The sequence below is a fragment of the Emys orbicularis genome, chromosome 2, assembly GCF_028017835.1.
Source record: "Emys orbicularis isolate rEmyOrb1 chromosome 2, rEmyOrb1.hap1, whole genome shotgun sequence".
Taxonomy (NCBI): Eukaryota; Metazoa; Chordata; order Testudines; family Emydidae; genus Emys; species Emys orbicularis.
This window is the reverse complement of record NC_088684.1, coordinates 238,947,867-238,958,738: the sequence shown is the minus strand read 5'-3', so window position 1 is coordinate 238,958,738 and position 10,872 is coordinate 238,947,867. Positions and strand designations below refer to the sequence as shown.

Below are 10,872 nucleotides of genomic sequence, written 5' to 3'. Positions count from 1 at the left end.
CCCGGCACCGCTTGTCTTCATGGAGCGAGCACAGACAGGACCACGGCGGACGTCACCAATGGTCCTCGTCTCAAAGGCGGTACCACAGTCGGTCGTGGCATGACCATCGATGCCATTCCCACTTGGAATCCTGCTCAAAGTCTCCGCCAAGGCACCGTAGTGCCGGACATCAATCGCTGGCTCCTTGCTGTCGTGGGTCCACCCGTTGAGATCCCTTGCGGAGCACCCACTACCGTCAGTCCCGTTCTCCTACCTCGAGGTCACCCACGCCACTCCTGGTCCGGAGGCAGCAGCATGTCATACGCCAGCCCGTCCTCCGCTCACAGTCGCCCGTCTACAGGCCAGGCTAGCCAGCCTGATTGGCAGGCCCCACCGGTGCCTCAGCAAGTGCAATGGCACCGTGTGTCATGGCTGGCCCAGTGGTACCAGTGGGTACCGTGGACTCCAGTGCAGCCCCCGGTGGGGGCTTGCTCGGTGGCCGGGGCGTCGAAAGTAACATCGGCCTCCATCACTAGGCCGCCAAGAAAAGGGTCGATGGGCCCCTCTTCCTTGGTGCCATGCCCGGAGTCCGACCAGGTGGTGGACCCTCCGGTGCCGGCCGACACCCAAAGCACCACATCGGCCTCCTCGCCTTGTTCTGAGGAGCTGATTGTGGCCCGCCCCCCTCTGTCCCGCAGGAGGACTACTGGGCCCATCAGGACTTGCTAAAAAGGGTGGCAGCGAGCCTCCATCTCCAGGCTGAGGAAATGGAAGAGCCCTCAGGCTCCCTGTTCAATGTGCTGTTCCCCTCGGCACCGGGCAAGGTGACCTTGATGCTCCATGAAGGGGTAGCGAAAATTTCAAATGCCCTGTGGCAAGCACCAGCCTCGTTGGTTCCCATCTCTAAAAAGGCAGCACGCAAGTACTTCGTACCCACTAAGGCGCATGAGTATCTGTATACCCACCCGGAGCCCAACTCCTTCGTGGTTGAGTCGGTCAACCACAGGGAGCAACAGAGGCAGCCAGCCCCGACCCCACAGAACAAAGACTCTCAGAGGCTGGATGCTTTAGGGAGAAAAATTTATTTGTCATCAAGCTTCCAGCTGAAAGTAGCAAACCATCAGGCTCTCCTGGGTTGCTATGAGTTTAACCTCTGGGGATCCCTCCCCGAGTTCGAGGACTCCCTCCAGGAGCGCGATAGAAAGGAGTTTAAGGCACTCGTGGAGGAAGGGGCAGCCACTGCAAGGGCGTCTCTGCAGGCTGCTTTGGATGCAGGGGACACGGCCGCACGGTCCATGGCCTCGGCACTGTCCATGAGACGGGTGTCCTGGCTTCTGCTCTGGGCTATCCAGCAAAGCACAATCGTCGATGCAAGATCTCCGTTTTGACGGGAAGGCGCAGTTTGCGGAGGAAACGGACACAAGGCTGAACGGCATGAAAGACTCTCGCATGACCCTCCAGACCCATGGCCTCTATGTCCCTGCTCTGGCAAAACCCAAGTTTAAGCCACAGCAGGCTCCCGCCCAGGCTGCCCTCCCGAAATATGAGGCTGCCCACAAGAAGCAACAGGACTATAAGAAATGCCCGCAAAGACAATACCGGCCTGCCCCCCAGCCTGGGTCCTCTAAGGGCAAGCAGGCGGGTAAAAGGCGGTTTTGACGGAACGCTCGGGGGTACCCCACCAGTTTTCAGCAGGAATCCACCCCCAATAAAGCTCCCCTTTTCCAATCGATTGTGTGCGTTCCTCCCCGGAGTGGTCATGGCTCACCTCGGACCATTGGGTCCTCAACACCATCTCCCGAGCTTACACCCTCCAGTTTACCTCCTACCCGCCCAATCACCCCCCACCCCCATCCCTCTTGGGGGACCCATTGCATGAGGCTCTGCTCGAGCGGGAGGTCCGGAGGCTCCTGGAACTAGGAGCGATAGAGGCGGTGCCCAAGGTGTTCCTGGGGAAGGGGTATTACTCCTGGTATTTCCTTATCCCGAAGGCCAAAGGGGGGCTCAGACCCATACTGGACCTGCAACGTCTGAACCGGTACTTGGTAAAACTCAAGTTTCGCATGGTTTTCCTGGCCTCCATCATCCCCTCCCCGGATCCCGGGGATTGGTACGCAGGCCTTGATCTACAGGACATGTACTTCCACATCCACATATTCGAGGGGCACAGGCGCTTCCTCTGTTTTGTGGTGGGACAGAATCACTACCAATTCACCGTCCTCCCATTTGGTCTGTCCATTGCCCCCAGGGTCTTTCCAAAGTGCATGTTGGTAGTAGCGGCCTACCTCAGGCGCCGGGGGGTCCAGATATTCCCCTATCTGGACGACTGGCTGGTCAAGGGAACCTCCCAGTCGCAGGTGAGGGATCATGTGGCACTCCTCCTGTCCACATGCACTGCCCTGGGCCTGTTGGTAAACAACACCAAGTCGACGTTAGTCCCCGTCCAATGCATAGAGTTTATCGGGACGCTCCTGGACGCAACGTTGGCCAGGGCCTCTCTCCCCCCAGACAGGTTCGAGACCCTGAAAGGCTCATCGACTTGATCGTAAGGTTCCCGGTGACGACAGTCAGGTCCTGCCTGCAGCTGCTAGGTCACATGTTGGCGTGCACGTATGTGGTCTGCCACGCCAGGCTCAGAATGAGGCCCCTACAACTCTGGCTGGCCTCACAGTTCTCCCAAGCCACAGACAGGTTGGACAAGGTCCTCACCGTGCCAAACTCGGTGGCTACCTCCCTACGGTGGTGGTCCACACCAAGCAACATGCTCCGAGGGGTCCCATTCAGGGACAGAGCCCCATCCGTGGAGCTGGTGTCCGATGCATCGGACCTGGGCTGGGGAGCCCATGTGGGGAATTTTCAGACCCAAGGCCTGTGGTCTCTGCAAGATCTGACCCTTCACATAAATGTCAAGGACTCAGGGCGGTGCGGCTGGCGTGTACGGCCTTCCGCTCACACCTGAAGGGCAAGGTAGTCAAGGTTCTCATGGACAACACGGCCTCGATGTTCTATATCAACACGCAAGGTGGGGCCTGATCCTCCGCCCTCTTCCACAAAGCCCTCAGCCTGTGGGACTTCTGTATAGCCCACGACATCCACCTAAAAGCCTTTCAACTATCGGGTGCCCAGAATGAGCAGGGACTTTTCCTCTCAGCACGAGTGGTCCCTACACCCGGAAGTGGCCCTCCAGCTTTTCCAGAGGTGGGGAACTCCCCAGGTGGACCTATTCGCGACCCCGACAGAACCGACGATGCCCCTGGTTCTGCTCCAGGGGGGGCCTGGGGAAGTGCGCTATCTCCGATGCCTTTATCCTGCCCATGTCAGGCCACCTCCTATACGCCTTCCCTCCATTCCCGCTGATCAGCACTGTCCTAGAGAAAATAAAGACGGACAAGGCCAAGGTCCTCCTCATTGCCCCGGCGTGGCCCAGGCAGCATTGGTACGGGACCCTCTTGGGCCTGGCAGTGGCTCCGCCATGGCCATTGCCGCTCTGCCTGGATCTGCTCTTGCGGGACCAGGGCCATCTCCTCCACCCCAACCTGGCAGCTCCTCACCTCACGGCATGGCTGCTCAGTGGCTAGGTGGTGAGGAGAGGACATGTTCAGCTCCGGTTCAGCACGTCCTCCTTGAGAGTAGATGGCTCTCCACTCGCCGATCCTACATGGCGAAGTGGTCTCGTTTTGCTAGGTGGGCGACTGACCAAGGTGTATCCCCAACGGCCGCCCCGATCCAACTTATCCTTGATTACCTCCTCCGCCTGAGGGCCCAGAGCCTGGCACCCTCGTCGGTCAGGGTGCATCTGGCAGCCATATTGGCTTTCCATCCCCCGGTGCAAGAACACACGGTGTTCTCCCATGCTATGACCGGCCGGTTCCTTAAGGGGTTGGACTGGCTTTACCCATATTTTAAGCCCCTGGTCCCACAGTGGGACCTGAATCTGGTGCTGGCTCGGCTGTTTGAGCCGCTGTCCATGTTCTCCTGGTCTCACCTCTTATGGAAGGTGGCCTTCTTGGTTGCTATCACGTCGGCCAGATGGGTCTCAGAGCTCAGGGCCCTGACCTCCGAGCCACTGTATACTGTGTTTCATAAGGACAAGGTCCAGCTCCGCCCACACCCTGCGTTCCTCCCGAAGGTGGTCTCTGCCTAGCACATGGGTCAGGACGTTTTTCTACCAGTCCTTTGCCCCAAACCTCACGTGACTAATAAGGAACGCCGCCTACACACGCCCGATATGAGGCAGGCTCTGGCTTTCTACCTAGAGTGAACCAAGCCATTCAGAAAGTCCTCACAGCTGTTTGTCGCCTCGGCTGAGTGTGCAACAGGCCAGCCGATTTCCACTCAGTGACTGTCCAACTGGATCACTTCACTCCCAGCCGCCAATTGTTAAGGCACACTCGATGAGGGTGCAGGCCTCGTTGACTGCCTTTGTGGCCCACCTCCCCATTCAGGACATCTGTAGGGCCGCCACGTGGTCTGCGATTCACACGTTCACCTCGCACTATGCGATAGTTTCCCAAACCAGGGATGATGCTGGGTTCAGCAGGGCGGTACTCCATCCCAAGAACTTGTGAACTCCTACCCACCTCCAGCAGATACAGCTTGGAATCATCTACAGTGGAATACACATGAGCAATCACTCGAAGAAGAAAAGACAGTTACCGTTTCCGTAACTGGTGTTCTTCGAGATGTGTTGCTCATGTCTATTCCACATCCCGCCCTCCTTCCCCGCTGCCACAGTTGTCTGGCAAGAAGGAACTGAGGGTGGTGGGGAGCACGCAGCTCCCCTTATACCGTGCCAGGCAGGTGCCACTCCAGAGGTTGGGGGGGCAATCCCCCACTATGGATACTGCTAGGGGAAAAACTTCCGCCACAGGTGCACGTGGCGAGCATGCACACCTGCTGTGGAATAGACATGAGCAACACATCTCGAAGAACACCAGTTACGGAAAAGGTAACTGTCTTTTTCCAACAGGCATCCCTTCTCTGAGGAGCATAAAATATAATATAAGAAAAGACACCATGTATAGGATAACAAACAGTAGAAGGTGAAAGGGCAAGGAAAGATGAGGATTACAAAAGTAAGATCACACAGGTACTCCATTTAGTTACATGCACATCTTGGTGTTTGAATTCAAAGGTGGCTTTTAAAGACAATACTCAGTATTTGTTATAATTGACTCACGTATTGGGGGATCATTCATTCATTGTTCATTTACAAAACCTTTTCAGTTCACCCTTCAAAGGCCCCGGGTGCTCCAACTGTGCTGACTGGGAAAGAAAGAGACATTGCCTAAAATTAAAATAAAATGCCTGTGTTTGAAAAAGGGATGGTAGTGAAGTCATCACAATCTCATTCATCTCACGTTGTCTAGAATCAACCCAAATCAAATGAGCAAAGTATGAGAAACTGTATTTAGTATTATGTGAAGCATGCTTTATCTTAGAGAAATAATGGTTTAGATTTTAAAATAATATATATTGTTCTATTAACAAACATTGAATCCTATGGATTTAGTTAACAGTTAATTAAGGCCCCCGATTTAATTCCCCTTTAAGTCTGGGCATCTTTCCATTGGTTTTGATGGGAGTTGAATTGGGTCCCAAAAGAAGGTATGTTTTCAGAGTGAGCTTTAAATGAAGGCAACTGGATTGCTGATGCTATGACTTACGACTTTCTGCCTAATATAATATTTTTCCAGTTAACACTCCTGCTCAGTAAATTCCATGAGATAGATTTTCAAAAGCAGCTAAAGGATTTGGAAACCCAGGTGCTTTTGAATATCTCCTTCACAGTCTTTATTAACCAGGAGTAACTGTGTGGGACTTTGGCTCCTGCATTGCTTAGATGTTTTTGAAAATGTTACCAAGTCCCAGTGGAACTTCAGCTCCTACATTTCCTATTTTTTTGAAAATCTCCCCATGTAGTTTAGTGAGCACCTGGGTGAGCAGGAACCCAGCTATCCTCTGGTTGCAGAGATGGGGCAAGGCTGGGACAACCAGAGAATACTCAGCATCAGGACATCTTCACTGCTACCTTGGACAGTGTCTGGGTGGCCTTCTAACATCATCCCCATGAGCAACAATGGCTCTGTGTGATTTATGAGATGGCAAGGCTTACTAAGCTTAGTTTCTAACCATTGCAGCCTGGCTGCCCCAGGTATTGAATGGGGCTTGGGGAAAAGATTAGGTAGGTTGATGGAGTGATTTAGGTGAAAATCAGAGGCAAGTTTTATAGGGACCCAGGGTATGAAAGAAGGACGGAACACCACATCGTGTGAGTCAGGAATGACATCACAGATCTCACAGATTCTCTAAACTGATATGTTTATTAAGAATTATGTAGTCAGTGAGACATGGTACAGGAAGTATGCTCTGTTCCCTTGTAGGAAGTATGGTCAAGCAGTTAGGGCATTAGCCTGGACCTCTACAGACAGGGATTCAATTCTCTGCTCCACCAGAAACTTCCTGTCTCGCCTTGGCCAAGTCACTTGTTCTCCCTGTGCTGCTGTTCCCACTCTGTAAAATATAGATGACACCACTTCCCCACCTCACAGGTGCATTGTGAGGATAAATGAATTAGACTCATAGACTTTAAGGCTAGAAGGACACATCATGATCATCTAGTATGACCTCCCGCACACTACAGGCCACAGAACCTCACCCACCCATTCCTGTAATAGACCCCGAACCTCTGCTCAGTTACTGAAATCATAATTTAAAGACTTTTGAGTTACAAAGAATTCACCATTTACACTAGTTTAAACCTGCAAGTGACCCGTGCCCCAGGCTGCAGAGGAAGGCAAAAAAAGTAGGGTCTCTGCCAATCTGATTCAGGGGGAAATTCCTTCCTGACCCCAAATATGGCCATCAGTTAGACCCTGAGCATGTGGGCAAGACCCAGCAGCCAAACACCTGGGAAAGAATTCTCTGTAGTAATTCAGAGCTTTCCCCATCTAGTGTCCCCTCACTAGCCGTTGGAGATATTTGCTTCTTGCAGTCGCAAATCGGCTACATGCCATTGTAGGCAGTCTCATACTCTCCCCATTAGAGACTATAAGTGATCAGATGTAATGGTACATTGTATGTACCTTAGATTGTGACAATGGCTCAGTAGTTCTGCATATGAGTGAAAGGAAAGCAATGTTGCTGTCCCGCATTTCTAACTGGCTGTAGCCAAAAGCCTTTCAAAGCAACTACAGGCTGGAGTTGAAGAACAATGGCAATCATTGGAGGCAGATTATCAGTGAGGTCTGTACACACCTCTCTAGCATATCTCATTGGCTTTATGTAATGTATTGAGTCTACAGGTCTCACCCAATGAAGTTTCTCCTTCTTTTTTTGCCTTTCTAGAGTCAGATGTCCTTGCAGGCAAAACTCTCAGAGATGTAAATGCAAGAAAATTCCTATCAGTTAGAGAGCTTGATTCACTCTTGTATCAGTCCAGTTTACACGGATCTAACCCAGTAAAGCATATTGAGACCTCTGCTTCATGGCATTTTATGTGTATTTGCTACAAAACTGCACCATGTGGAGGTATCCCCTGCCCCCACCCCCCACACACAGCGGAAGGCAGAACAGTTGAGTCTGACCCTTCAGGAGAATTATCTTTTACCTGGCTGAAATGATTTATCTTTTGGCCTGCCACACCAGAATGTCTAGATAAAGTGCCATGTAAAACGTTGTCTATAGTGTTCTGTCTGTAGTGTCATGTTGTCAGTAGTGCTGTCTCTATTGTTTCCTGGCTCTGACTGTGATGCAGCATAGTGTTTGCAAAACACTATGAAACCAAGGACAAAGAGTCCTGTGGCACCTTTGTCACTTTTTACAGATCCAGACTAACATGGCTACCCATCTGATACTTGACACTATGAAACCAATTGCTTTTGGAAATGAATTGCTCAAACAGTCTGTGTGGTGAATGCCAATGGTACAATGCCTACCGTAGCTGTGTCTCCTTAGGCACAAGTAATGACTGTGCACATGAATAGAGACCCTTATTCACAGAACTTTAAAAGCTGATGGTAAAGGCATGTGTAGCGGGATGGCTACCCCACTCCTGCCAGGAAGGGCTTAACACACCCCTGGCAGCGGGCTGCAGCTCTAAAAACCCTGGCTGATTGGGGGAAGTGGCTGCAGCTGGGCCACGCCCCAATCAGCCTTCAGCTGGCCTGTATAAAGAGGCTGGGAGCCAGAAGCTCAGCAGTCTTTCTCTGCCTTCAGAAAGAGAAGGGCCTGGTTGCAGCAAGCTTGAGACAGAGTACCTGAGTGGAGCAGGGCTGGGGGGCTCCAGCCTGGAAAGCCCCAGGCTGTGGCCTAGTAGAAGGCCAAGGGGTACTGGGGGTTGCAGAGGGCAGCCCAGGGCTAGGTCAAGGCAGCAGGTCCAAACTCTCCTTGCCTGTGATGAGTGGCCTATACTGCAGTCAGCCCCAGGGAGCGGGGGCTAGTTGGTGACTGGCAGTGGCCTTATTCTGAGGCAAGGTAGGGATAGTGGGTGTGGGTTCCCCAGGGAGGGGAGACCCTAGTACTGAGGGGTGTACTGCCAGGGGGCAGCACCCCAGATACAAGGGCACTGGGGTCTGGGAGGGACATGGGGGCCAGAGGACAGGTGGACCACTGGCCTGCAGAGGGTGCTCTAGAGGCTGGATTGAGCTAATTCCCAGAAGTCACCAGCAGGAGGTGTCGCAGGGGTGAGTCTGCTCCTCTACAGCATGAATATTTGAAGATGACACTTACTCTTTGCTGGAATATTTCATTTTCATTTCCTCGCTAGAGCTATGCCTATCTGATGTTACTTCATTTTTGCTCACCGTTTGATGTCACAGTAACATCATTTTTTGTCCTTTTTAGTATTGTAGTTCCATTTCTCATTGTTTTCCATGTTAGTCACTTAGGTCTAACAGTCCATTAGCTAATAGTCAGGATTTATAAGTCAGCTTTTTGAAACAAGGGGGTAGTTTAGCAAGTCTTCAGTATTATGTTTAATAAAAAATAATACGGTGGATGCAGCTAAAAGTCCCTTTCCAGGTCCAATTAAGTTAAAGTGATTAGAAAAAAATGGGGAAAAAAATCCAGCTCCCCAAGTTCTTTTTAGTGTTTGTTTATCTAGAAATATTTCAGTCTCAATTACTGTACCTAATGCACTCCGTTTCTCATTACGATAACCAGGGAGGGAGGCAATGCTACTAGACAAACAAATTTACATTAAGGTAGTCCTAGAAAGTGTTTACATCATTCACAACTGACCTGACATAACTCATCCATAATGTCATGCTCGATGATCTACTTCAGGAATTTTATATAAGTATTTCTAAAACTGATTGATGATTCTCCTCCTCCTGTGTTGATAGCATATAGTTTGACAGAAAATAGGAAGGACTACGCAAACAAACTACAGAGCATTAAAAACATGTGTAATCTTATAGTAAATAACCTTTCATACGCTATACAAGACATAACCTTTTGTTGGTTTGCTGTATGATAAAGAGACAGTAAAAGTTTTCAACAGGCTTCCCTTCTCTGACAACAATATTACTTTCTTATGCTTTAGAAAGTGGATTGGAGGTCTGTTTTCATACAATGAAATATTGAGCGCACGAACTGTTCTGCCCTTGGTATTTCATGTTTGCTCTGCCCGGCACTGTTGGTATTTCATGTTAAGGATTTTATAATTAAAGGTATGCCCACCCTCAGTCGTTGCATGGCTAAAAAACAAAAAGTGGTTTAGCCTAGAACTGGAAGGGACCTTGAAAGATCATTGAGTCCAGCCCCCTGCCTTCACTAGCAGGGCCAAGTACAGATTTTTGCCCCAGATCCCTAAGTGGCCCCCTCAAGGATTGAACTCACAACCCTCGGTTTAGCAGGCCAATGCTCAAACCACTGAGCTATCCCTCCCCCCTATTCTTCTCTTCATCCTGGTCCACTCTGGGCGGTGGGGGACATAGTTGCAGGTGGGTATACCCCCAGTTGTAATAGGGTGGGGCAATTAAAAAAAAAACATAAAAATCCCCGCTCCAAGCAAAAAAAAAAAAAAAAAAAAAAAAAAAAATCCTTGGTGCATACACCCTCAGCTGTAGCATAACTAAGCATAAAAGAAGAACTTAGGGTTTCTCGCTCTGCCCATGAAGGGTTTTATATTTGGTGTAGGGACCCTCGGTGGTGGTAGGCTGAGTAATACAGGGGAAGGCTTAGCGTTTCTCCCTCTGGCGCAGGCTGGGTTAACATTGTAAGCCCCGGAGCCGGCATGGGCAGCGTAAAATCTCAAGTAACTAAAAAAACCCTTAAAAGTTGTACTAACAAATTGTGACAACATGTTCAGGAAACAGAAGGGTACAACTGCAGACTCGAAAGTCCTGCAGTCATGAGTGATGGCCTCAACAATGGGTTCAAGGCAGGATGGATGGGCATTAGGGAGCTCGGACACGGGAGTCCCGCTGCCTGGCCCGCTGGTGTCACAGGAGGCTGGTGGACTTGATGCCCGTGCCATGGAAGGGGCGACAAGAAGGGACATGACTCTGTTGCCTCTTTCAAAGGTGGGGGTAAGAACCCCACCAAGGGGGATACAATCCCTGGGGATCCGTGGCAAAGCTTCAAAAAAAGCGTGCATACTTGGCAAAATTAGTTAAACCTGTATGCCAAGTATGAGAGACAGAAGGGTAAAAACTTAGGGGCAGCTATGGGATTGATGTAAACTGCAGTGGCTATGTGGTACCAAATGTTGTCAAAAATAAAAAAAAAGTTGGGGAAAAGGGCAGAAGTGTGTACCCGGCAGCTAGTAAAAATTAAGCAACTAAAAGAGCAAATTACTAACCAGGCAGCAACCCAAGCCTGTGCTCGTGAAAAGGGATGGTTCAACAACAACAACACAAAATTGGCCCCAAACAAGCAGGCAGGCAACAA

At 50.6% G+C, this 10,872-nt stretch overlaps 1 protein-coding gene across 1 annotated transcript in view; it reads left to right on the top strand.

Moving 5' to 3' along the window:
• The first annotated feature begins 1,413 nt into the window (after positions 1–1,413).
• LOC135873824 (ATP-dependent translocase ABCB1-like) overlaps positions 1,414–10,872 on the top strand; it is a 114,019-nt gene continuing 104,560 nt past the window's right edge. The window contains exons 1-4 of the mRNA XM_065398438.1: positions 1,414–1,617; positions 1,734–2,336; positions 2,492–2,718; positions 3,248–3,415. Coding sequence (XP_065254510.1) covers positions 1,414–1,617; positions 1,734–2,336; positions 2,492–2,718; positions 3,248–3,415 — 1,202 coding nt within the window. The remainder of the gene's footprint in view (positions 1,618–1,733; positions 2,337–2,491; positions 2,719–3,247; positions 3,416–10,872) is intronic.